The following is a 26,742-nucleotide window of genomic DNA, read 5'->3' as shown; positions in this document are numbered from 1 at the left end:
CTCCATCAAAGAGCATGAAAACTTCAGAGCTTTATTTTGAAGTCTCCAGCTCTCACAGAAATGTCTTATCGCACTTCTGAATGTGATGTGGTCTTATCTCCCAGATGGATGTACTGGACGGACTGGGAGGAAGACCCCACGGAGAGCAACAGAGGCAAGATCAAGAAGGCTTGGATGGATGGGTCACATCACCAAGTGTTCCTGACAAGCAAGACGGTTCTGTGGCCCAACGGCTTGAGCCTCGACATTCCCCAGGGCATTCTGTACTGGGTAGACGCTTACTACGACCGCATTGAGTTGGTTTACCTCAACACCACTGAGCGAAAGGTTGGTGATGCTCAGGAATAAGAATAGATATAAATGTGTTTACAGCTGATTTAGGGAATATTGCTTTTTCTCAAAATCTCAGAATTTTGTTCTTCGGCATGTCCCTAAGACTAATTGCTGATCAGAGTTGCTAATTTACAGGATCTTAAACAAGATTCAAAAACGATTTTAAAAGTGCTGAATTCTCTTGATGCCTCAGGTGGTGTACGAGGGGCAAGAGCTGAACCACGCCTTCGGCTTATGTCATTACAAACAATTCCTCTTTTGGAATGAATATCGAGGAGGCAGCATCTTTAAACTGGACCAGGCTACCAAGACAGTCACCCTACTCCGCAATGAGAGGCCACCCATATTCGAGATCAGAGTGTACGATGCACACCAGCAGCAAGGTATTATGTCCCTCCATTCTAGTTTAAAATGAGAAAATGTGTGTATCGTGGTTGCTGTACTCAGTCTCTGTCCTTGGTTTGTCTTTGTGTGAAGGCTCCAACACATGTCGAGTGAACAATGGCGGCTGCAGCAGCCTGTGCCTCGCTATCCCTGAAGGCAGGTCCTGCGGCTGTGCTGACGATCAAATCCTGGATGTCGATAATGTCACCTGTAAAGGTACTTAGCTGCTTCACCAGTCGAGAGGTTATAAAGCTCAATGTGGAAGGTCATGGAAAATTCATTACTCAGCAGGAGTTGAAGCGAGTAAAGGATTCTCGCCTGTACTTTTGCAATGTTCTGTGTTTGCTCCTCTTCTCCAAATCTGGGGAATAGTTTTGAACCATCTCCACCGATATTCGTGTAACTTTAAAGGAGAGACAAAAGCTGACCTAAGCACTATAAAGATTTGCTCTTGTCTCAGTGGTCCATCTGTTTCTGCTTCTACCCCTGATCTCATCTCCAGCCAACCCCTCCTACGTGCCCCCGCCGCAGTGCCAGCCCGGGGAGTTTGCCTGCAAGAACAACCGCTGCATCCAAGAGCGCTGGAAGTGTGACGGCGACAACGATTGTCTGGACAACAGCGACGAGGCCCCTGAGCTGTGCCGTAAGTGAGCCACGTCACCGTCGTCATTGGTTACGCAGCAACACACGGATAAACAAAAATTCAGTTAAAAGGTTTTAGTTAATGTGAACCGACACAGCGCAAACTATAGTTTCCAAGATTGTCTGTTTCCATGCTGTGTAATGGGGCTGTAATTTTACTGGCCAGCTTTCTCCTCATCAGGCGATTGTGAGAAACAGGGACTCATATTGGTCTTGGATGTTCTTTACTATTTTATACTTAAAGTGACGTACTTGAATAGTTAAATGGTTATTTATCAAACATTTTCTGTTTTTTTCTCTATCCCAGACCAGCACACGTGCCCAGCTGACCGATTCAAATGCCAGAACAACCGCTGTATCCCTCTGCGATGGCTTTGTGATGGTGACAATGACTGCGGCAACGATGAAGATGAGTCCAACACCACCTGTTCTGGTGCGTATAAAGTTGTATAAAATCTTCTGTTACTCAGAGATCATGTGAGTTCTTCTGTCATCTTTTAATATGCTGAAAATGAACATCCTATATAATGTGAATGGAATCATGATCTGCAACTTGAAGCAATGAGGGATTTAGTTTTACTCAAGAATCATGTGGGGATGTGACGGCAGAATTAACAAATATAGCAGCATTCAGTGGAGGATTTTTGATAAAAGTGTTTCTACTGAGAAGAAGTATGTGTTGACATCAAGAGACAAATAAAAAGCAAGTTGCATCTGCAGCAGATAGATTGGAATCGTAAAATCAGTGTGGTTGATGATTCAGAAACTGACCAGGAGGACATATTCATCTACTGTTTCAGTGACACTGGGCTGAAATGCAGCGGTGGTCCTTGGCCAACTCAATTTGTTCCTTTTCATAAGAGCTGTGTCAGTGTCTCACATAAATTTACACATTGTCTTTAGCTCAATTAAGATAAAGGGAACTTCCAAGATTGTTAATCACTTTTTGTAGAAATAGATTATGGGAAATGAAGTTAAGCTCTGATATATTTGGTCTTTAAGATGTCTTCTTTAACAGTCATCACTTAATGCAAGCTGAGTCAGGGATGTCATAAAAGGAAAGAGGACTTGACTGTTTTATACATTGTTCCCCTTCCAGCTCGTACCTGCCCACCAAACCAGTACCCCTGTGCCAGCGGGCGCTGCATCCCCATCTCCTGGACATGTGACCTGGATGACGACTGTGGAGATCGCTCAGATGAACCAGACTCCTGTGGTGAGTCTTCACTGCACATACTGTTGATTTTGCAGGATTTGCACAGATGACAAACATGCTTATGATTTTTTCTCTTCCCTCTTCTCAGCATACCCAACCTGCTTCCCTCTGACACAGTTCACCTGTGCCAACGGCCGCTGCATCAACATCAACTGGCGCTGTGACAACGGTGAGCATCATCTGCTTTTGCTTTTCGTGCAGCTGTACTTAAAAACAACCCAGCAGCTGACGATGAAATCTTGTGTGACTGCGTGTGCACAGACAACGACTGTGGAGATAACAGTGACGAAGCAGGCTGCAGCCATTCCTGCTCCAGCGTCCAGTTCAAGTGTAACAGCGGTCGCTGCATCCCAGAATACTGGACCTGCGACGGCGACAATGACTGTGGAGACTACAGTGACGAGACTCACGCCAACTGTACTAACCAGGGTAGGCGGGAGTACTGTGTCCACCAAACTGCCATAATCTGTTTATTGCATTGTCTCCTCTATCTCAGTGATGCAAATAAAACTTGTTTTCGTCCTCAGCCTCTTCGAGCTCTCACCACATACATGCCCTGTCTCTCACATTGTTTACTGTACATGTTGCAGTTAAATAGAGGTTATCATAATGATCCCATTTCCTCTCCGCTGCATGCCCCTGCCTGCTCCGGGCTTCCACTCATTTACAGAGAATCCTCTCTGTTGCACTGTTCAGAATGTGATTATGCTTTGTGGTTAGATAACAATTAAACTCTTTCAAGCCACACATGTTTTGACTGCTGCGAAGGACATGAATTTACATGTCCAGAGTGGAACGATGACTTTAGCTGGTTAACGGCTCTTTGTGATGATGACTATGACACTGTCATATCTCAGTGTTCTGCTCTTTCCTCAGCTGTCAGTCCGCCTAAAAGCATACGCTCCTGCACGCTGTCCGAGCTGTATATCCTGTTTGATCCATGCAGAACTGCAGCCAACTGCTGTCAAGCCTCAGCATGCAAAAACCGGGCACAGCCTGACCTGTTGGTTTAATAAGCAGGCTGTGCTTTGTGTGTGTGTGTGTTTGTGTCTGGCTGTGTGTGTGTTTGTGAGCTCTCTCAGCCTGCCGTCTGGAAGTCATTAGCTAAAATAAAAAAGCAATACTATCACCTTCCCCTCCTGTATATTGTGTTCTGTGCTGAAAGGTCCCCGGTCCATTTCCTGCTCTAGCCGTGCCAAGCGCTGACCTTTGCCATGAGGGGATGTCATTGTGCCACCTCCTCAGTGGGGCCTTTAATCTGCCTCTGACATCAGTCAGTGAGCTGTGTGTGTCATTGTTGTTTAACTTGGCTCAGCGTCAGGTTGTTAACTCAGCTTTCCAGCAAACCTACACATTAATTAATGTCTGGAATGGCCTATTCTTTCTCTTCTCAGTTTTGGCGAAGTATATGTGTGTGTTGTCTGTGTGTCAGTGTTGTCTGCTGGTTGTGACTCCAGGATGATTATTTTTCAGTTGTGGATATATGGTGGTATTTTGTTGCTTCTTTGACGTTGGCTGAACTGCACACTCTTTTTTTCTTTTCTCACTTTCACTCATTGTCTTTGCTTCTTTTTCTGTGCAGCGACTCGTCCTCCGGGCGGCTGCCATGTGGACGAGTTCCAGTGTCGGATGGATAGCCTGTGCATTCCCATGCGTTGGCGCTGTGATGGTGACACGGACTGCATGGACCTGAGTGATGAGAACAACTGTGAGGGGGTCACTCACATGTGTGACCCTGCGGTCAAGTTCAGCTGCAGGGACTCTGGTAAGGATGATTTAAACTGTGCAACGTACAAGACGTCGGTTAAGAGTGTTGAATCTTCTAGAACTTATTTCCTCCTTGAGTTGTGACAAATTACTGAACAAGTTAATGCTCAATCACACCACAAAGCGTCAGTGGGAAATGTATCTGTATGTGCGTCATGCAGTGGCTGCTCTTTATGACAAACTGAAAACAAAGAGGAAAGTTATTACCATTGCATCTCATTTGGCGAGTACATATAAAATTTTGGACTCAAATGTCAGCTCTGTCATGATGGTTTATCATTGTTTAACAGCTCAGATTAAAATCAGTGAGTTCATTTTTCCCTCCTGAGCAATTCTGCTGATTGTTATTTCATTTAAATGAATTGATTATTGTTCCAAACTGTAGCTGAACTCTGATGTGACAGAGCCCTGAAACCTATTAAAACCGATTTCTATCAATATATCAAGATTAAAATATGAAAACAAATAACGTTGACATTTCCTGGTGTTGTCAGCTCGCTGCATTAGCAAGGCCTGGGTGTGTGACGGCGACAGTGACTGTGAAGACAACTCGGATGAGGACAACTGCGAGGCGTTGGTGTGCAAGTTGTCTCACCACATGTGTGCTACCAACGATTCCATCTGTCTGCCCGTCGAGAAGCAGTGTGATGGCACCGACGATTGTCCGGACGGATCTGATGAGAAGCTTTGTGGTAAAACATTCTTTACACACAGAAACATTTCTGTACATCAGGCACAACACGGAGATGTGTCCAATACCTTGTTATTTTGTCCTGTGATATTTACAAACACCACAAACACTACACACAGCTCACAGCCCTCCTGTCTTGGACGCTCTCCAGCTCTGTCATCTGTTTCTTGCCTGCAGATTTGTGTTCATTGGACAACGGTGGTTGCAGCCACAACTGCAGCATCATTCCCGGGGAGGGCTTCATGTGTTCCTGTCCCCTGGGTATGGAGCTGGGAGCTGACAACAAGACCTGCCAGATTCAGAGCTTCTGCGCCAAACACCTCAAGTGCAGCCAGAAGTGCGAGCAGGAGAAATCCAGCGTAAAGTGTTCCTGCTACGAGGGCTGGGAACTGGAATCTGACATGGAGAGCTGCAAAAGCACTGGTGAGGAAACACTTGGACTTGTGGCTCAAGTTTTTTCACCAATACAAAGTGAAAATTGAGGTTTTCAGATCTACAATATTGATTCAGCTTTGTATATATTTAGTTTGCAATGGAAAATGCTATTTCTGTATTCCTACATTTATTTATTTCTCTATTAACACCACTATAACCAATCAGGCTTCAGACTGAGTTAAGCCCACCTAATTAATTGACATATGGACACAGAAATACATAAATAAGTAAATGCATAAATAAATAAATGAAGAAATACAGAAATAGCCCCTTTCATCATAAACATTATTTATTTATTGATTGAATTTAGTGGATCGTGGTTTTTGAAGGTATTTTTCTCCAGTTGTTTTTACTCCAAAACCAACAAGGGTGAATTTTTTAAAATCTGGACTCGGGGAAGAGATTCACTTTGTTGCGGCTCTTTCACTCCTCTGGGTTTTACCTCTCTGCCTTCAGATACGTTCAAGCCCTTCATCATCTTCTCCAACCGCCACGAGATCAGACGGATTGAGCTTCACAAGGGGGAGTTCAGTGTGCTGGTGCCAGGCCTGAGGAACACCATCGCCCTGGACTTTCACCTGAACCAGAGCACCCTGTACTGGACTGATGTGGTGGAGGACAAGATCTACCGTGGGAAACTGTCTGACAATGGAGGTGAGGCATCCAACCCAGCTGCAGCTCTCTGTAATTTTAGGCTACGGTGAAAGATCAATGGGGAAGTGGAATGAACGGCCACTCAGAACGGTGTAATTTACATTGTAATGAGATAATTTTTCAGTGTCTTCCCTTTGAGAATGAAATAAAAACAGTCGAGGGGATTGTTCTTTATGAGATAGCAAATCATGTTTGTGCTATTAACTGTGCATTTCTGGGAAATTAACTTCGACTGAGCGAGTACACTCTGTAATTTCTCTGAGCCAGAAAGAGTCTGTGGTCAGCAGCGGCGGTTCGTGACCCTGAATAAATCTCCCAGGTCATTGTTGGCCCTTTCCTGCTCCAAAACCCCAGGTCTCCTTGCCAATCAAGGTTGTGTTCCCTGCACAGCACTTAGGGGGCACACGGAAGGCTTTGTCTCTTCCCATTTATCTCAGTTCTTGCTGTGCGTGACTGCAGCCAGAACACTGATGCAGCGTAGGAGGCACAACACATTCTAGTTCCCGTTCCCAGCCCTCCAACAGGGCTTCTGAGCGGAGACATTGTGAATAACTCATGCATCAGCTCCTGCTGCTTGTTATCGAAGCAAATTCAGCATCTCCAAAGTTATTGGCATTCACCGGTTAGTGCCAACTGCTTAATAAAGATGCCCCAAACCCACACATCCTCACAGGAAGCCAGTCTAACTCCAGCATTCCTTTAAGACAATGGAAGTAGAGCTATCCCTCTGCCTCTAATTACTACTGGAAGGACTTGTGAAAAACTTGTCTGATCGCCCTGAACCAGAGATGATCACACATTTTGGTTTACATGAGAGCCAGTGATTTCTGGGAAATAATAAAAAGAGAGAGGTCTTTCTTAGAAGTGGGGCAGTGAAGTCACGCTGACAGGCGTGGCAGCAGTGCATGTCGTTCACTGACAGATTCCATAGGAGAAAAGAATTCTAAACAGTTCAGTGTTGTAGTAATTTGTTGTTTTTTTACTCTGAACCATATGTGCTGGCTTGAGATCTGCTCAACCTGGAGAGTGTTACATGAGCCAAGCTATTAAACTAAATGAGGGGAATTACAGCAGCTTTTTTTTCTACTTAAAAGACCAAAATGCTATGAAATAAAACAAAATCCAATTTTCTCTGCGTTGTGTTTGGTTCAGCTCTGACCAGCTTTGAGGTGGTGATCCAGTACGGACTGGCTACTCCAGAGGGCCTGGCTGTGGACTGGATCGCAGGAAACATCTACTGGGTGGAGAGCAATCTGGATCAGATTGAGGTGGCCAAACTGGACGGGACCATGAGAACCACCCTGCTGGCTGGGGAGGTGGAGCATCCCCGGGCTATTGCCCTAGACCCTCGTGATGGGTAAGAGTATTATGCTAATTTCAAAGTGGCATGTAGCCGACAGTATGTATATATTAAAATCTCTGTACTGTAATAATCCCTTGAATTGATGATTTTTACCATATGTCTGCAGTATTCTGTTCTGGACTGACTGGGATGCCAGTCTGCCCAGGATTGAGGCAGCATCTATGAGCGGTGAAGGTAGAAGAACCATCCACAAGGAAACAGGCAGTGGCGGCTGGCCCAACGGACTCACTGTGGACTACATGGAAAGACGCATAGTCTGGATTGATGCCAGGTACCACTTGCTTCTCGTCTCTGCATATGCAGAGTGCTCTCATCGCGCTGCATCCACCCACTCACTGATTGCATCACTCACTCGCTGTTTTTTTCCCCATTTCTTGTCATTATGTAATTGTTTTAATAAACATGCAGAGGTGCTATGCTTATGTAACACTACCAACACACTAACAGACACATGTGGTCACACGAACAACATGCACATACTTAAGCTGATGCACATGTTACCCCTGTTATGTAGAGTGAACACCTCTGCTTTTAACTCCCATCCAGGTCTGACGCCATCTACTCTGCCAAGTACGACGGTTCTGGGCTGATTGAAGTGCTGCGAGGTCACGAATATCTGTCCCACCCATTCGCGGTGACCATGTACGGAGGCGAGGTCTACTGGACTGACTGGAGGACTAACACTTTGGCCAAAGCCAACAAATGGACAGGACACAACGTCACTGTTGTCCAGCGCACCAACACGCAGCCCTTTGACTTGCAGGTCTATCACCCGTCCAGACAACCCCAAGGTACGTTGCACAGCAGAGTCAAATGCTCTGAAGAAGATTCACTCCCCTGCTTGTCAGCACAGCCGACTAATTTGGACTTTAACTCAGAGGCTAGTGGTGACAAGCTCGCAGTTCATTGCTGACCATGTTGTTTCTTAGCTCCTATTCTCTGTAGACAGCTGACCTTTCCAGAGCTGTGAGACGCGTTGTCTCCTCACACCAGGAGCAATCTGGACACCTCCCGCTGCCTCGCTGAACAAAAAGTCACCTCACTGTTTGGTATTTCCCACCATCTGGGTGGGGAATAAAAACCCTCCCCCTGTGACTTAAATGTCATGTGTTGATCTCACAGACTTACAATGATTGACAAAATGGCAGTAAGACTTGTTGGAACTGTTCTGCAGTGTTCCGTCACATTGAGCTGTCACCTTGATGTTTAGTAGCCAATGGCCTGTGGGGATCCCAGGGGTGTGTGGGCAGCAGAGAGGCACTGGGTCCTGAAATTGGAGGCTTCTCACAGAATGCTTGATTGACAGCTGCAACCAGTGTCCATAACAGTGATGAGGCAACAAGTGACGTTGACAGGTTTTGCACCCTCGCTTTCCCTTTGGGTCCATTACACTCTAAAAAATGAGGAAATAACTTTTGACTGTGATACTCTGGAAACTGCATCTCAAATTAAAACTATTAGTTACTACAATGTATGTTACTTTGGTGCTTTTTTCGACAGTTTTGAGGAGATCGTATCCAATGCATAAGGACAAAAAACTGGGAAATAACTTCCCTCTCTCTGTGTCTTTCACATGCTACAGCTGTATCCCAATTCAGGGACCACCTCATTTGGAGGGTGCAATCTGCAGCTTCTGGAAGATGCAACCCCTAAATTGAGAGACCCCCTCTGCAGGTGTACACATCTTATTCATCTTACTCACCTTTTCTGTCTCTCTTTTAGCTCCCAACCCATGTGCCACCAGTGACGGTAAAGGCCCGTGCTCCCACCTCTGTCTCATCAACTTCAACCAGACCTTCTCCTGTGCCTGCCCTCACCTCATGAAGCTGCAGCCTGACAAGCGAACCTGCAAAGGTAAGAATACACAAGCACACACCTGCAGACTTCTTACCCTCTTGCCGTAAAACCACTCTTACAGAGAATGCCCACACAATGCTGGAACATATAATCCACATCATCAAGGAGCAAGGGAACAGCTCTTTGTTTGCAGGGATCTTTTCTCACAGCTGTCAAGACTTCAGCAGTCCACTCTGCGCCGAGTGTGACACCACGAGCCGTCATCTCTCGTGACTGATTGGATTTCCCCTGTTTGTGCCACACTTTCATTCTAATTTCACTTCATATGAAAGACTGTAACAAGTGATGTGCTGAAGTCTTCATTTAGTGCCGTGGGATTTCCTGATGTTTTTGAGGGGGAGTTGTGGGACTTGACGTGCATGTGTGCATACGCTCTGATGTTGAGTGTCTGTCTAAATGTTTTGCATTCAGCAGAACAGTCCTCAGCAGTGTAGATGGAAGGATAGGGAGTTTTCAGTAAGTCTCAGCTGATTTAACAGATTTTTTTTATCACTACTTCAACTGAGTTTCATCTGGAGACATTCTTGATTGAGGGGGAGTTACCTGTTATCTCCACCTCCTGTCTCTCAGAGGGTAAACAACACCACATGTTACTGGTTATTTTGACCCTCTTGAGCATCTGTCTCCTGGGATCCGGCTGGCTGTCTTTAATGTGTTGGCAGTTGAGTAAGAAAACACATAAACTTAACTAAAGCTTTAATCACAGTGTGCTCATAACAGTGTAATGGGGCAAATTAGAACGTGAAATAGGGGTTTTCTATGCAGCCTTTTTACAAAATCTTATGTTAAATCTTTGTTGATGATATTAGACTTCAACATTTTGTTCATTTTGTAGATACCACAGAAATCATCTCTAAAAAAGCAACAGAAGTGATAAAATCTTTCATCCTCTGCGTTTCCTTTTCTTTTCCAGAGTCTCGCAAGTTCCTTCTTTATGCTCGTCAGATTGAGATCCGAGGTGTGGACATCGACAATCCTTACTACAACTACATCATCTCCTTCACTGTGCCGGACATAGACAACGTGACTGCGGTCGACTATGACGCCGTGGAGCATCGCATCTACTGGTCAGACGTTCGAACGCAGACAATCAAGAGAGCTTTCATCAATGGCACAGGGGTGGAGACTGTGGTGTCTGCTGGTAAGAACAATCTGAGGAATATCTGTGGCATCCTGTTTTTATTTAATTCTTTCTATTTCTCTTTTTGAAGTAATTATTCAAAATGATATGTTTTTGATAACACACTTCATGCCCTGGAAGCTCTAACCTTTTCCCTCCATGGTCCTGACACTCCTCAGACCTTCCTAACGCTCATGGGCTGGCTGTGGACTGGGTGTCCAGGAACCTTTTCTGGACCAGTTATGATGCCAATAAGAAGCAGATCAATGTGGCCAGACTGGATGGGTCTTTCAAGAACGCTGTGATCCAGGGATTAGACAAGCCCCATTGTCTGGTGCTGCACCCTATACTGGGGTAAACATTATTTCCAGTTTGTTAGGCCTGTATGAGATTATGTGAAATCTTTCTGGTGGCCATTTCTTCCAGTAACAAGCAATTCTCTATGTCTACTGACAGTTTTCTTCATCTGCTTCTACATCTCTTAATTCTTTTTCTTCATTGATTCATTGATTGATTTTCTTTTCCACATTCAATGCTCCTTTTGCTGTAATGAGACCTTTGTCAGATTAGAGTCTTCACCACCTCTCTGCATCTAATATTATTCATATCCTCAGGAAGCTTTACTGGACCGATGGTGACAACATCAGCATGGCCAACATGGATGGTAGCAACCGCACCACACTTTTCACTGATCAGAAGGGACCAGTAGGTGAGCATATGTTTTCCCTCCGTCCTGCAAGAAACTGATTGCAGAATAATACTGAATTTCTATACAACTCTACAGGGTGAAAGCATAGATCCAGCTGATCAGTGTAAGAGTTGTTTAAGTATAATTTTCTCTCCACACAGGCCTCTCTATTGACTTTGAAAAAGAGCAGCTGTACTGGATCAGCTCAGGGAACAGCACCATTAACCGGTGTCAGATGGATGGATCTAACCCAGAGATCCTGGAGGGTGTAAAAGGCAAACTTACAAAGGCTACTGCACTGGCTATCATGGGTAAGATAAAAAACAGATAATAACTTTTATTAATTTATCCTCTTTGGTTTCTGTGAGTATATTTTATGAGATAGATCATATTGTTATTATTAATATTCTGGACAGACCCATATCTCAGAATCATTAGCCCATGATAAGGGAATAAAGATGTGAATCAATTCCCCTCACTTTAGGAGACAAGCTGTGGTGGGCCGATCAAGGAACCGACCAGATCGGAACCTGTGACAAGAGCGATGGAGGAAACTGGAAGGTTTTGCGAAACAACACTTCTCCTATGATGCACATGAGGATTTATGATGAGGATGTACAGAAAGGTAAGAAATATCATTTGAAAATATGATCACTGCTGGTGCTTTTGTCTTTTTCCCTTTCAGAGCCATTTCTCTGAATTGTGTGTTTGTTTCTCACTGATCTTTCTTTCCTGCAGCAGGTATCAACCTTTGCAGTAACAACAACGGTGACTGCTCCCAGTTGTGCCTCCCCACCTCACCAACAACCAGGGCGTGCATGTGCACCGCAGGCTACAGCCTCAAGACGGGACAGCAGTCTTGCGAGGGTGAGTCGCTGCGTCACAGCTACATTCACACATACAGCAGGAATGCAATGTGTCCTCAGAACAAAAAGTGAATGTGCTTTCTCTGAGCAGGAATGGGCTCGTTCCTTCTTTACTCTGTTCATGAGGGAATCAGAGGAATTCCACTGGACCCCGCCGACAAATCTGACGCCTTGGTGCCAGTGTCTGGCACCTCTCTGGCTGTCGGCATCGACTTCCATGCCGGTGAGTGATGCTGAGGGACATTAGTGACTACACAGCCGCTCTAAGTGACATTTTAAAGCTGTCATTATCCCAGTGAATCGAGTATTTATAGAGTGACACAAATTGCCTTTTCCTTTTCAGAGAATGACACCATCTACTGGGTGGACATGGGCCTGAGCACCATCAGCAGGGCGAAGAGAGATCAGACGTGGAGAGAGGATGTGGTCACCAATGGCATTGGCAGGGTGGAGGGCATCACCGTTGACTGGATAGCAGGTTTAGACATATTCTGTAACATCTATAATATTTCATATTTGCTCGAGGACAACATAGCTGATTTATGTCCCTGTACTTTTGTAGGAAACATTTACTGGACTGACCAGGGCTTTGACGTGATTGAGGTGGCCAGGCTGAATGGCTCTTTCCGCTATGTGGTCATTTCCCAGGGCCTGGACAAACCCAGAGCCATCACTGTCCACCCAGTGAAAGGGTAAGACTTCCTGCCGACAGTTTAACTCTGTAATAGTGTGGAACGTACTTGGAGTTCAGTTGTTTTTTCTCACTGAACTGCACCTTCAAATCATCTGTGGTGTGTCCCTGTGTGCAGGTATCTGTTCTGGACTGAGTGGGGTCAGTACCCTCGGATCGAGCGCTCTCGGTTGGACGGCACCCAGAGGTTGGTCATGGTCAATGCGAGCATCAGTTGGCCAAATGGAATCTCCATCGACTATGAGGTGCGGACTTCAGCTGATAAAATGCTGCCGAAATGTGTAGTTTGTACAAATATGTGTTTTTTGAGACTCGACTTTGTTTTGTTTGGATTCAATTATTTATTTTATGAATCTCGAGTTATTAAATTATAGTTTATTATCACATGGATCAGAAAAGTTTTTAATGAAATTCTTTCTAATCTTTCCTAGTACTGTATTTGCAAGCTACATGTTGCATCATATTTAAAAGTCATTAGCGCAGCCTAGTTTTTATAAAACTTCTATTACAACGTATATTAAAAATTCCCCAACATTGAAAAAAATTAGTTGTTAACTTCAAGTGCTGTAATAAGGGTACATTTAAATTAAATATATCCTCGTAGCATGATACCACTAAATCTATACTTGACAATATGACTTAAATAATCAGCACTGCTTCATGTCTGCTCTGTTTCTGCAGGAGGGTTTTCTGTACTGGTGCGATGCCAGGACAGACAAGATCGAGCGCATTAACCTGGAGACTGGAGATAACAGGGAGCTTGTGCTGGCCAACAACAACATGGACATGTTTGCTGTGTCTGTTTTTGAGGAATACATTTATTGGAGCGATCGGTCAGTCCAGTGGATGAATAAGTTTGTTTCCTAAACCATCTTTCTAAATGATCTATCCATACTGTCTTATGTGTGATAGCGTTTGAATCATGGGAACAATTTCATATTGTAACGTGATGTTTATTAACCCACAGATTTGTTGTCTTTTGTTTAGGACTCATGCCAATGGCTCCATTAAGAGAGGCAGCAAAGACAATGCTACAGATGCAGTGCAGCTCAGGACTGGTATTGGTGTGCAGCTGAAAGACATCAAGGTTTTCAACAGAGCCAGACAGCAAGGTAGAAAAACACACAACCATACACACACCTAAACTTAACATGAACATCTTAGAATTTCACTAAAAAAGTCCCTAAAAATTAGTTTTCAAGAAGAGTGAGCTGCCATGCATGTTCTCGTGTGTAGACAAAACAACTCCTCACACGCACAATGATAAAGTTTTACCACCTAACTTAATGAAAACCCCCCAGGAATCGCTGAAATGCTGCGTTTAACAAAACTCATTATTTGTTTAACAACACACCTCATAAACGTGTCGCGCTCTCCCCAGGCACCAATGTCTGCAAAGACAACAATGGCGGCTGTGAGCAGCTGTGTCTGTATCGTGGCAACGCGGAGCGCACCTGCGCCTGTGCTCACGGCATGCTGGCAGAGGACAACCGCAGCTGCCGCGACTATGACGGATACCTGCTGTACTCGGAGCGTACCATTCTGAAGAGCATCCACCTTTCCGATGAGACGAACCTCAACGCGCCAATCAAGCCATTCGAGGACCCCGATCACATGAAGAACGTCATCGCCCTCAGCTTCGACTATCACGGCGGCGGAGGGAAGGGGTCCAACCGCATCTTCTTCAGCGACATCCACTTCGGCAACATCCAGCAGATCAACGATGATGGCACAGACCGCAAGATTGTGGTGGACAGTAAGTGTGGCGTTATCAGTTGCTATCTATTTTGTACATCAGGAAATTCAAAGAATACTTTTAAACATCAGTCATGACTCCACGTAAATATTTCCCACCGCTCTGTCTGAAAACACATTCCAGATCTTTCTGTTATCAGCACCCTTAATAACTGAATGTTGTCCCTCATCCCTCGACACTGAAAACAGCTGTCATCACACATTCTGTCAACACAAACACCCAGAAGCATCCCCTGTACAACACGCACACACACACACACACGCACACACACACACACACACACACACAAAGCTGCAGCTTCTCAACCAGAGAGACTGACATCACTTTGTGCTGCCGCTTGAAGAAAATGCACACACACACACACTCAATGTGCTTTTTGCTTGTTTCAACACTGAAGTGTCGTCTAAATGACTCTTTTTAAACGATTCAAGAGTAGCTTGTTTAACTCCATCCTGAGAAACATGGCATTTCAAAGCTCTGGCCCAAAGCTGTTGTTGGAAAAGCAATATTCTTTTATTGGAAAGACAGGAAAACAAGTTAGATACATGTGTTTATTGATGTTGCTTGTGATCAGAGTATTGATCAATTTTGAAATTAGTTTCTCCACATGAGTTTTTTTTCATCAGACTGAAAATGAGTACACATCAACTTTTATTAGAATTATAACGTGATCATATGATCATATCGTGTCGCTGTTTTGCTTCATTCTGATGACCAAATACTAACAAAGTGATCTATGGAGGTTGTTTGGCCACACGTCACCTTGAATATTTCTTTATACTTTGCACATATATCTGTGTAGTGCTAGTATTTGATAAAATGATAAAAAAAAAAATTATAATAATAATAAGTAGTGAGGTAGCACTGATTTCCCTCCTGGTCAAACACTCAGCTCTGTCCTCTGTCTGATGTGGTGTCCAGCTCAAAGGGCTGTACCATGTCTCTGCTCAGGACCTGAGGACAACCAATCAGGCAGCTTTTGCACCAGGCCCAGCGCTCTCTCCCCAGCTCCAGTAAATCTCGCCTGAACTTCTGAGACATAAATCCATACAGCACAGGGTTCACCACGGCTACTGAGGATGCCAGCAGTCTGGCCAGGATGGCAACGATATTGTAGCCTGGCGAGTCTGTTATTGTTCCGCCGATGAAGGAGAACATGAGGGCGTAGGAGGGCAGCCACAGCAGAGTGAAGACCAGCACCAGGAGAGCTGAGGTGTGAGTGACCTGACTCTGGTAGCGTTCAAGCTGGAGAGCGTTCCCCAGCAGCCGCGCATGTCGAAGAAAACAGTAGATCTTGGCGTACATCAACACAATAATGCCTAGAGGTAGGGCAAAGCCAAACAGGAATAGAGCGATGCTGTAAACTAGCTGGCTGAAATCAGACAGAAAGGCGAAACAGTAAACGCCACTGGACACGGTAACAGTGCGGAAGGCGAACTGCGGCGCCGCCAGGGTCGAGGCAGGGACCCAGAGCAGGGCCACTGTCAGCTTTATGCGTCTGTGCATTCGCAAACGGTACGCGCAGGCAGAGTGTACCACGATGAGGTAGCGCGTCACAGCCAAAGCTGCCAGGGTGAAGACTGAGGCGGAGGAGCAGGCCACGCCCAGGAAGCTGATGGCTTTGCACAGGAAGCTGCCAAACGGCCAGAAACCCAGGGTTATGGCGGAGGTGTGGAAGGGCAGGCAGAGCAGCAGCAGCAGGTCGGCAGCGCTCAGGGCAAGCAGGAGGGTGTCTGTGCCATGCGGGGGTTGACTTTCTTTCCTCCGCCTGCCTGTGAGGATGATGATGACGAGGGTTTGGCCCACAAGGCCAGTCACCAGGATCAGCCCGTCTAAGATGGGCACCACGGCTTTAACCAAAGCCTCGTCTGCCCGGGTGATTTGGCCAAGGTTGCTGGTGTTTACCTGCTGCCCCAAAGTCTCCATGCATCCACACACAAGAGTCCGATTAATGTAACGGCCTGGTAATGTGAAGCATCAGAGCAGCGTTTTCACAAAGTGGGATTCCGTTCAACAAAGGCATCACCATACTCCATTGAGACAATCAGTACTCTCACTATAATAGCAGTTAGATAAGCGGTGTAGATCGCACTGGTGAGTTGACAACCTCATTGACATTTAGAGTCAGAGTAAATTGAACTTTGAAAGATAAACATTTCATTATTAAGTGGTGGAAATTCATTTTCAGGTGCAAAGAGATAAATCTCACATTGTTGTGTTGCTATTTGAAGGAATTAACATCAGGTGATAATAATATGGCAATGTCCTTCTTCTGAAATCAGAAAGCAGTCTCAGATAGAAACTGCGCTGTCATCCAGTTTTTCTTTTTTAACATGACCTTAAAGAGCACACAGGCTTTCCCTGAGCTGCATCAGCATCTTCTTTGTAATCCAAGGAGGAGCCGCTCCAGTCAAAGTCAGAGAGATGCTGTATTGATTTCTTGAAACCAGGCAACGGTGGACGAATTCATCCCAGTAGCCGCTGACGGACGTTCCACTTTGAAAACCAGTCAATGCTACAGTGAGCGGCCACCGCAGCAGGAGGCACGTTGTCCATTTAGAAAGCTCCTCGGTGACTTAGCTGCATTCAGTCATCGAAGAAAAAAAACATGGGTATAAGTAGTGATCAAAAATGAAGTAATTCTCAGGTGGATTTCAGTGCGACTCCTGCGATTGTCAGAGAGGCTGCTATCTCTGAGTGGAAATGTTCTTCCCTTCAGGTTGTCCCCATTGTTTGCACAGTAACCAGGGGCTGAGCTGATCTCGGCGAGGGGAGGGGGAGGCCGCGTTGAATCTCATTACATAAAACTGCGTTGAACAAACTTAATTTATTCCTGTTCAGACTAGGAACGAGTTTTAATCTGAGTTATTAACTGCACGTGCTCATCTTTTTTTCATATCTGTCTCCTGCAGCCTGATGCATAAAAAAAACCTTGTTCCCATCACTCTGTGTTTATTCTTAAACTTCTCTTAGTTGAGGTTAGTGAGGTTGGTTTCCAGCGTATTCGGCATTAAAATTGTCCTGCACTAAAGTTGATTATGGCCCTTTGTTATTAATTTGAAACATCTATTAAAGGGCAATTATTGACTTTCAGCCAAAAGCAAACAGTTGGGAGTGTTCAGGTTTTTATTGGTGGGGGTAAGTGCTCATAAATGTGGTTGCTAGTGTGATGGAAAACAGATGGATGCACACACCTTGCGAGCCAGAAGACTGCAGTACAGTAGGGCGTCCTTTTCAATGATGTCGTGTGTCATGTAGGCAGCACAGATATGAATAATGTACTGCTTCGATGTGTGCTGTGAGTGCAGGGGGTCGCAGGGCAAAAATGGACAACGGATATCCAGCACAGTCGCTTTATCTCTGCCGTTCACGGCTGACTTCCTCACCGCGCCCTCTGTCCCTAAAGTGACTCAAGCTGTTCTATTTGCAGTTTTCACCGTGAATGCGAGCGTCCGCAGGGAGCCGTGTTTGCATGTGCAGGCAGTCGGCTATAAAATGACAGGATGATACAAACTCTAAGTCTTTCCAGGAACAGCAGGCTTGGTAAACACTCAAATGAGTTAGGTACCGCTGCCATTTTACTCGCTTCTTCGTTTAACCTTTTTTTAAAGTGTTTCACCTTTCATGAAATGATGAGGGATGATGAGGAAAAAAGCATTTTCGCTGCCTCTTTAATGAAGTCTCACTAACACGGGCAACTTGTTACAACCGTGACAGTGATTAATGATTTGTTAAGTTCTCACTTAAGGTCCTCATTAAAGCTGCTACCAACACCCCTGAGAGGTGATATTATTTTATACTGAAATATAAACTTTGTTCTTTTCAACCCTAAAGAGCCAGAGGTGGAAAAACTCTCGTAAAAGGGTCCATAATATTTACCAACTTCTTCTTCTCTGTTCCGCAGATGTCGGGTCAGTCGAGGGCCTGGCGTACCACCGCGGTTGGGATACATTGTACTGGACCAGTTACACAACCTCCACCATCACTCGCCACACTGTGGCTCAGAGCCGCTCTGTGGCCTATAACCGCAACACTGTGGTCACTATGTCTGGGGAAGACCACCCCAGAGCCTTTGTGCTGGACGAGTGTCAGGAGTGAGTCATTGATATTGAAACTTGGTGTTCTTCTCTCGGGGCCCAGATCCAGTCGTATTTCTTTCTGTTTTCCTTTTAAACAGAAGATTTATTTTACTTCACAAAACCGTAACTTTTATACCCAGACGTTTTGGGAGCTTCCACCTAATGCTGGTCCTGTGTTTGTCTCCCGCTACAGTCTCATGTTCTGGACTAACTGGAACGAGCAGGCTCCCAGCATCATGAGGGCGTCTCTGAATGGAGCCAATGTGCTAGTGATCATCGGCAGCGACATTAAGACTCCCAACGGCCTGGCCATAGATCACCGTGCTGAGAAACTCTACTTCTCTGACGCCACCTTGGACAAGATTGAACGCTGTGAATATGATGGAAGCAGCCGTTATGTGAGACATAATCTTTCTCGTTTTTCTTCTTCTTGTGGCTGTAAAAAAGAAGCATTGAGACGTTCGGTGAAATGATGCCTGTCATTTCCTCTTTCAGGTCTTGTTGAAGAATGAGCCCGTCCACCCATTTGGCTTGGCTGTGTACGGGGACTACATCTTCTGGACTGACTGGGTGAGGAGGGCTGTGCTCAGAGCGGACAAGTACACTGGAGGAGACATGAAGGTGTTGCGTGCCGACATCCCTCAACAGCCAATGGGCATCGTCGCTGTGGCTAATGACTCCAACAGCTGTGAGTATTGTTGATTGAATGACCACATTGTTCTGTCAGTTAGTTTGACAATCCACTGATTGAAATACCTCAACAAAGTTATTTTTAATGGATTTTATGGTGTAGTCATCAAACCTTATCACAGAAAAATGAAACTGAAGCTTGATATTTTACAGTTTGCAGTCTGACAAAAAACTTTAAATACTAGAATGTCACTCAGTGCAGTGTAACCCTTTGCCAACAGTCCCATTAAATTCCATCAAGCTGCACCTCATTTCACTCTTATAGAAATCAGTCGCTTAAATGTGGCTTTTTTTATTTATCCATTAATTAAAAAGAAAATTTGGAAAATCAGTAAAAAAAATATATTGAAAAACGCTATCTCACAGTGTTAAAGAAAGTTATAAAACTTCCTGGATATGACCCCAGAATACTGCAAGTTTCATGGTAATCCATCCAGTAGTTTTTGTTTAATCTGGGTTACAAACAAACCAACAAACATGTAGAATTTGAATTAAGAAAATAAATAATGCAGATACCAGTATGTCTGTGAAATGCTCATATTGGCAGTTTTTTATTGGAGTAAGTCAGATATCAGTCAAACCGTCAATAACAAACATTGGATGTATTGATATCTGAATTGATATCTGATATTTCTGTCCCCGTCAGGATGACACATTGGTGATTACTAGTGCATTGTCATGAAACAATGTAGATTTTACCTTTATGTCTTTTCTTAATGGACACATGCATAATCAGAAGCCTCAGCTGTACTGTGTGTTGATTTGAAAATGTTGACATGCTAACACTAAACTGAGATGGTGAATTCAGTAAACATATGTTTATATACGTGTTATTGCACAATTTTCTGTTTTAATGACTCAGTTTAGTGACTTCATGTCATCACATTATCTGATGTTGGGCTTTTTTGTCATGATAAGAGAAATCATTCTTTGACACATCACATTATGCATCTTTCAGGTGAGTTTTCTCCTTGCCGAACAAATAACGGAGGCTGCCAAGACCTGTGTCTGCCCACATCTGACGGACGGGTCAACTGTAGTTGCCGTGGAGATCGACAGCTTCTGGAAGACAACACCTGCTCGTGTAAGTCAAACAGACAGTCCTCCGTCACTATTTCAGGGTCAAAGTGAACTGATTTTCCTCTTGATCATAAGATTGGTTGCCATTTTAAATCAGATGTGTCTCCCTCACCAGCTCTGAATATATCATGTGGAAGTGTGGATGACTTCGAGTGTGGAAACGGTGACTGTATCAACTACAGCCTGACCTGCGACGGCATGACCCACTGCAAAGACAAGTCTGATGAGAAACAGTCGTATTGTGGTGAGTTTCCTCATGGAGCATTCTTAGCTGATTATCATGTTCAAACCAATTTAGAATGAGCGGGAGAACAGGTAATCAGTTTCAATCAATATATACAGAACTGATTATCAGTTTCATTGATGAATTGGTGGATTAGGTCGTGTTTAAAAAAATGACTCTGCATTTCAGTGATCTCTAATGAACTGCTCTTCCTCCACAGCCAATCGTATGTGTAAGAAAGGCTACAGACGCTGCATAAATGGTCGTTGTATCGGTCATCATTTCTGGTGTGACGGCACCGATGACTGTGGTGACCATTCAGATGAACTCCCCTGTAACAGTAAGTCATTTCTGTCCATTTTATTGGTTCAACTAACTAAAAAAAATCATGAACCAAACTTTGAAGAGGAGCACAAAGAGAAACCGATGTGTAGTTTCTTTGAGCTTTGTTAAAATAGCTTTCTAAATAGAATGTATTATTGATAATAATAATAATAAACCATAATCAGATTCCTATTGAAAGATTACATGATGTCAGATTATTGCACTTTCATTTTAACACAGCAGTGTTATGCTCAATAAATTGCGTGATCTGCACATTTAAATGTCACCTTAACTGCATCTGTTCTGCGTGAGAGGAGCTATAGAGTGCAATAATTATACATTTTATATCGAATTTGTGAATTTTAAAAACCGCTGTGCTTCTTGCAGTGACCCTGTGCAAAGTCGGAGAGTTCCAGTGCAAAGACGGAAGCTGCATCTCCAACTTCAGCCGCTGTGACCAGGTGGTCAACTGTGAAGATGCAAGTGATGAAATGAATTGCCGTAAGTTATCTGCCATAATTCACTTTCAAAAGTTCCTTATCTACCAAATTAGAATGACAAACCAGAGAGCAAACCTCCATCAAGGCCCAACTGTACCCTAATAGAACCGCATTCGAATTCACTTGATCCAATTTTTTTATTTGGACCTGCACCAAATTGCAGACACATAAAAAAAATCCTGGATCCGCCCTCTGATCCAGATCTGCAACAAAATTTAATGGGTTCTCCCCAGACCCACCACATATTTCCACCAAACATTGTTGTAATCACTTCAGTAGTTTCTGCGTAGACTTGCTGACAAACCTATGAAAACATAATAAATCAGTGGTTCTTAAATATCCGTGTCCTTTTTTCTCAGAGGCCACAGATTGTTCCCGTTTCTTCCGCTTGGGAGTGAAAGGCGTGTCCTTCCAGAGCTGTGAGAAAACCACTCTGTGTTATCTGCCCTCGTGGGTCTGTGACGGCAACAACGACTGTGGAGACTCTTCTGATGAGAAAAACTGCCCAGGTTTCGTGCTTTTTTCCCCCTCTGAGAGATTTCAACTGTTCTCAACATTTTCATCGACCTTACATGATGTTTTTTGTCTGTTGTCCTGCAGATAAAAGGAAGCCTAAATGCCCAGTCAACTTCTTTGCCTGCCCCAGCGGTCGCTGCATTCCCATGAGCTGGACCTGCGATAAGGAGAACGACTGTGAGAACGGAGCTGATGAGACTCACTGTGGTCAGTAGTCATCCTCAATAACACAAAGCATACCAGAATAACCAGTGTTTTTCTTTAGACTTCCTGCCGCACATGGAAAACATGAGCTATGGTCGGAGTGAATTAAAATAATTTCTCTAAAATGCTGAGCTCTCTCTCTTCTTTCCTTTGCAGACAAGTTTTGCACATCCACCCAGTTTGAATGTGGAAACCATCGCTGTATTTCCAGTCACTGGGTGTGTGATGGCTCTGATGACTGCGGCGATGGTTCTGATGAGGACCAGAAATGCAGTAAGTGACATATTACTCACACTCACCGATGTAAGAAATACGCCCAAGCCTGTTCAGGGCATTTGGCTTTATGTGAACTTTCCTATAACTTTGTCACAGAATCTAAGACCTGCAGTCCCGAGGCTTTCCAGTGTCCTGGTTCCCACATGTGTGTGTCACAGCGCTGGAAGTGTGATGGAGACAAAGACTGTCCTGACGGAGCAGATGAGAGCGTCAAGGCTGGCTGCAGTGAGTGGGACACTTTCAAATAAAACCATGAAAAATATGCAGAAACCTTCCATGTCCATTTACCAGTGTGTATGTGTTCTTCCTCCAGCGTACACCAACAACACGTGTGATGCCGAGAATGAGTTCATGTGCCAGAACAGACAGTGTATCCCCAAACACTTTGTGTGCGATCACGACATCGACTGCTCCGATGGTTCAGATGAATCCCCAGAATGTGGTGAGTGCCTGTGATTTTTGTGTGAGATGGAGGTGAAAGAAAAGAGAGAGTTTGTGAGAGAATGTGATCGATATCTTAATAACTCTTTGTGGGAATTTCTTCAAATTTTGTGCAAATATTCAGTTTGAGTCAAGGATAAACTGATTTGACTTTCGTGGTCAAAGGTCAAAGACACTGTGACGCAACAGCTGAAGAATTTCTCCAAACTTGGTATAAACATTCACTTGGACTCAAAGATGAACTCATTAGAGCTTTGTGGCCACAAGTCAAAGGTCAAAGTCACGTTGGTCTCACAAAACATCTTTTGGCCTCTTGAACATGATATCTCAAGTCTGCCTTTAGGTGGTTTCTTCACATTTTGACCAGTTGTCACTTAGACTCGAAGAGTCAAAGGCTCAGGGGTCACGGTGAGCTCATATGAGTGGGGGACAAAATGGAGACTGAAACTGCACTAGCTGGCAGAAGCATACAACAGCAATGTAGTATTTCTAGTTTATTTTTGATTTATTCTTTATTTAACCAGGAAGGTCCCAGTGACTCACAGATAATGAGTCATGCTAAAAGCGCTGATGATCTTCTGTAAAGGTTAACGCTCTTGTCCTGTTGTAGAATATCCAACCTGTGGCCCAAATGAGTTCCGCTGTGCCAACGGTCGCTGCCTCAACCAGAAGAAATGGGAGTGTGATGGAGAGTTTGACTGTCAGGATCGCTCTGATGAAGCTCCCAAGAACCCTCGCTGCACTGACTCAGGTAGACCTCATAATGACCATTTATACAACGTTGATTTCTCTACCGAAATAATGAAGCATGTCGTGATACGAGTGATGTCTTGAAAAGCTGTGGCTGCACCCTGTTTGAAAAAGACACAAATGTTAACGAGCCACTCTACTGTGATTTCAGAGAGGACGTGTAATGATTCAGCCTTCATGTGCCATAATGGCAAGTGCTTGAACGAGACTCTGCTGTGTGACCGCAATGATGATTGTGGCGATGGCTCTGATGAACTCAACTGCTTCATCAACGAGTGTCTCAACAGTAAGATGAGTGGCTGCTCGCAGCTCTGTGATGACCTCAAGATCGGCTACAAGGTAAGCCCTCTAATTGGTTGTTGTAGGGTTTTTATCTTTCTATTTTTTTTAACGAATGTCTGCTGATGTGAAACTACAGCTGCTTTCAGACAGAACTCTGTTTGTGCAAATGTCTGAGTCTGTTCCTAAGAACAATCACTGGAGTTATTCCTGCCAGCTCCCGATTTAAAAACTGTGCATAATGTCCGAGGAAGTGAATGCGAAAATAACGCAGGAGATAATCTTGAGAATTCACAGCAAGTGAGTGGGTGTGTTGATGACGGTTCTATGAGACAACACATGCAAATTTGAGAAAAACACAAAGAACATAAATATCACAGGAAGAAAAAGATGTGCCATATACGTAGAGGATGCAGACGAAGATGCCATCTTATAAAGAAAAGGAGATTCAAAAGCTGATGCTAAATGTGCTGTAAAAAAAACCATGTGATTTCCGCGGCATAATTTCTGCTTTACATCCTTCCCCCTGCATGCTGTGCCACCCCTCACCTGAACGCTCCAGAGACTTTCCTGTTTTGACGTCAGGAGAAAGTCTGGAGCCAACTGTGTGGACATTTCATGATGTCTGAAAACAGCTTAGAGCGAATCAAATAACTTTGACGTCACTTGTTTTGATTGGCCAAGAAATTATACCTCCAACAGGCACAGACAATGGGGTGTCTGCTATTATTGGTGAGTGAATGAAAAAAAATAGAAAATAGAAAAATTTGGAAGCGCTCACTGGTTATGTAAGACAAAAACATGTTTTGGCTTCTTGAAAGTTGGAGGCCCGTCCTGGAACAGCTTGAACTCTGTGTGAACCCTCATGTCTGTGGTGTTGAGGCTGTGGACTGAGCTTCAACTGAAAATGTTATGGGACTATTTAAAAGTTGAGATATAAGTACCACAAAACTAAATTAGGCTTTTGGTATGAGAAAACACATGTCTGTCAGATTGATCTTTTTGAAAAACAGTGGTAGGCCTTTGTAATTGGTCCAGAGTAAAGGTGAAAAGTGCAAGAGAGATTTTGACGTGTCTTCTGTTCTCTCGTCTCTTCAGTGCCGCTGTCATCCTGGTTTCCAGCTGAAGCGAGATGGGAAGACTTGTGTGGATATAGATGAGTGCACAACCACTTACCCTTGTTCTCAGCGCTGCATCAACACACACGGCAGCTTCCACTGTCTCTGCGTGGACGGCTTTGAACTCAGCCCCAACGACCCCACCATCTGCAAGTCCACATCAGGTAAGACATTCACGTGCATGTTATACGTTTTGCAGTTTTAGCCTGTAGCCAGTTCAAACCTGGAGCCTTTGTTTTCTGTTTGGTATTTATGTGCAGAGGAGGAGCCCTATCTGATCTTTGCTAACCGCTACTACCTGAGGAAACTCAACCTGGATGGGTCCAACTACACTCTGATCAAACAGGTGAGCGTCTCATCTTTTCTGGTTCCAGTGGTGGAGGAAGTACTCAAACATTTTACTTATGTAAAAGTACAAACAAAGAAACCAAAACATTGTTAAGTAAAAGTGCCTAGCTGACTGTAACACTCATCCCTCTATACACTTGCTTATTTTAAACCTACTTGTGTTTCAGGGTCTGAATAATGCAGTGGCACTGGACTTCCACTATGCAGAGCAGATGATCTACTGGACAGATGTGACCACTCAGGGTAGCATGATCCGACGCATGCATATGAACGGTAGCAACATGGAGGTGAGTGAGGAAATGGAATGCATTTTTAATGTGAGCTATATTGTTTCTGAAGACCACAGTAAAAAGTTACAGCAGACACATGTTTTAACCAAAGTATTTACTTTTGTGAAAGTATTCCTGTCCAACCCTGTGACTAACTGACTTGGCAGGTATTACACCGAACCTCCCTGAGTAACCCAGATGGTTTGGCAGTGGACTGGGTCGGCGGAAACCTGTACTGGTGCGACAAAGGTCGGGACACCATCGAGGTGTCTAAACTCAACGGGGCCTATCGAACCGTGTTGGTCAACAATGGCCTCAGGGAACCTCGTGCTGTCGCTTTGGACGTACGCTATGGGTGAGATAGTTCATCTCAAACCAGGCTCATTTATTTGTATTATTTTAACTTGTTACCTCTAAGATATGTCAGGAAAGAGTCATTAAAATTTGAACGCTCGATCTTTAGGTACCTGTACTGGTCTGACTGGGGAGACAACCCTCACATTGGGAGAATTGGGATGGACGGCACCAACAGAAGCGTGATCATAGAGGATAAAATCACTTGGCCCAACGGACTGACCCTGGATTTCATCAATGACCGTTTATACTGGGCTGATGCCAGGGAGGACTACATTGAGTTTGCCAGTCTAGATGGCTCCAATAGACACACAGGTAACTTTACAGTGTTATTGATACTACACACTCAGAGCATGATGGGGTACACTTCCTGACTCCTAGTTGATAGTGTGAGACTCCAGGTATATGTATAGGTGTGTAGAAATATATGATATGTAAAAAAACATAACCAACTTTGTAAACTCACACTATAGTGGAACAAGGAAGTTAACCGAATTAAGTTAGTTTCCAAATAAATACATACTCACTTATTTGGGAGCCACTGAGCATAAGTAGGCTGCTCAGATTTGTTTGTCTCTCTGAGTCCTGCAGCAAAGGCCCATGGGACAGAGACACTGAATAGGGGAGATTGTCCTCATCACTGAGGCCTCCAGCATGTATGACGTCTGCATAGCTCCCAGTTGTTCAGCAAACTCGCGACAATAGTTGATATTGTCAGGCAGCCGGGTGCGCAGAGGAATTCTGGAGCTCAGCGGGCGTCTGCATGGCAATTTCTCACATTGGCTAAGCTCTGCTCAACGCATAAACAGCTATGGCATCCCATCATTC

General features: G+C 44.3%; 2 protein-coding genes across 5 annotated transcripts in view; one reads left to right on the top strand and one right to left on the bottom strand.

Annotated features, from left to right (window-relative positions):
- Positions 1–26,742, top strand: part of lrp1ab (low density lipoprotein receptor-related protein 1Ab) — an 83,143-nt gene that overhangs the window by 42,372 nt on the left and 14,029 nt on the right. For 2 of the 4 annotated variants that reach the window (XM_069526236.1, XM_069526238.1), the window contains exons 13-60: positions 105–327; positions 527–716; positions 811–933; positions 1,220–1,360; positions 1,667–1,792; positions 2,459–2,575; positions 2,664–2,744; positions 2,837–3,004; positions 4,158–4,340; positions 4,837–5,034; positions 5,211–5,456; positions 5,925–6,122; positions 7,275–7,479; positions 7,592–7,756; positions 8,032–8,276; positions 9,208–9,339; positions 10,256–10,483; positions 10,642–10,816; positions 11,077–11,171; positions 11,312–11,461; positions 11,635–11,775; positions 11,892–12,017; positions 12,108–12,239; positions 12,360–12,494; positions 12,579–12,708; positions 12,826–12,952; positions 13,389–13,540; positions 13,695–13,819; positions 14,089–14,463; positions 18,368–18,557; positions 18,736–18,940; positions 19,038–19,230; positions 20,191–20,316; positions 20,428–20,556; positions 20,756–20,875; positions 21,247–21,360; positions 21,719–21,868; positions 21,960–22,082; positions 22,236–22,352; positions 22,452–22,580; positions 22,669–22,797; positions 23,407–23,547; positions 23,698–23,885; positions 24,924–25,107; positions 25,204–25,289; positions 25,459–25,578; positions 25,728–25,915; positions 26,024–26,229. In XM_069526236.1, coding sequence (XP_069382337.1) covers positions 105–327; positions 527–716; positions 811–933; positions 1,220–1,360; positions 1,667–1,792; positions 2,459–2,575; positions 2,664–2,744; positions 2,837–3,004; positions 4,158–4,340; positions 4,837–5,034; positions 5,211–5,456; positions 5,925–6,122; positions 7,275–7,479; positions 7,592–7,756; positions 8,032–8,276; positions 9,208–9,339; positions 10,256–10,483; positions 10,642–10,816; positions 11,077–11,171; positions 11,312–11,461; positions 11,635–11,775; positions 11,892–12,017; positions 12,108–12,239; positions 12,360–12,494; positions 12,579–12,708; positions 12,826–12,952; positions 13,389–13,540; positions 13,695–13,819; positions 14,089–14,463; positions 18,368–18,557; positions 18,736–18,940; positions 19,038–19,230; positions 20,191–20,316; positions 20,428–20,556; positions 20,756–20,875; positions 21,247–21,360; positions 21,719–21,868; positions 21,960–22,082; positions 22,236–22,352; positions 22,452–22,580; positions 22,669–22,797; positions 23,407–23,547; positions 23,698–23,885; positions 24,924–25,107; positions 25,204–25,289; positions 25,459–25,578; positions 25,728–25,915; positions 26,024–26,229 — 7,670 coding nt within the window. Of the gene's footprint in view, positions 1–104; positions 328–526; positions 717–810; positions 934–1,219; positions 1,361–1,666; positions 1,793–2,458; positions 2,576–2,663; positions 2,745–2,836; positions 3,005–4,157; positions 4,341–4,836; positions 5,035–5,210; positions 5,457–5,924; positions 6,123–7,274; positions 7,480–7,591; positions 7,757–8,031; positions 8,277–9,207; positions 9,340–10,255; positions 10,484–10,641; positions 10,817–11,076; positions 11,172–11,311; positions 11,462–11,634; positions 11,776–11,888; positions 12,018–12,107; positions 12,240–12,359; positions 12,495–12,578; positions 12,709–12,825; positions 12,953–13,388; positions 13,541–13,694; positions 13,820–14,088; positions 14,464–18,367; positions 18,558–18,735; positions 18,941–19,037; positions 19,231–20,190; positions 20,317–20,427; positions 20,557–20,755; positions 20,876–21,246; positions 21,361–21,718; positions 21,869–21,959; positions 22,083–22,235; positions 22,353–22,451; positions 22,581–22,668; positions 22,798–23,406; positions 23,548–23,697; positions 23,886–24,923; positions 25,108–25,203; positions 25,290–25,458; positions 25,579–25,727; positions 25,916–26,023; positions 26,230–26,742 lie in introns of all 4 variants that reach the window. The other 2 variants (XM_069526237.1, XM_069526235.1) reach the window with 1 other exon arrangement.
- LOC109635119 (galanin receptor type 1) lies at positions 15,218–16,529 on the bottom strand. Its single transcript, XM_020096056.2, has one exon. The coding sequence runs from the start codon at positions 16,387–16,389 to the stop codon at positions 15,352–15,354; it is 1,038 nt and encodes a 345-aa protein (XP_019951615.1). The 5' UTR covers positions 16,390–16,529; the 3' UTR covers positions 15,218–15,351.

Source organism: Paralichthys olivaceus, chromosome 6 (genome assembly GCF_024713975.1).
Source record: "Paralichthys olivaceus isolate ysfri-2021 chromosome 6, ASM2471397v2, whole genome shotgun sequence".
NCBI classification, from domain to species: domain Eukaryota; kingdom Metazoa; phylum Chordata; class Actinopteri; order Pleuronectiformes; family Paralichthyidae; genus Paralichthys; species Paralichthys olivaceus.
The sequence above is the reverse complement of the archived record's forward strand: the minus strand, read 5'-3'. Positions and strand labels throughout refer to the sequence as shown.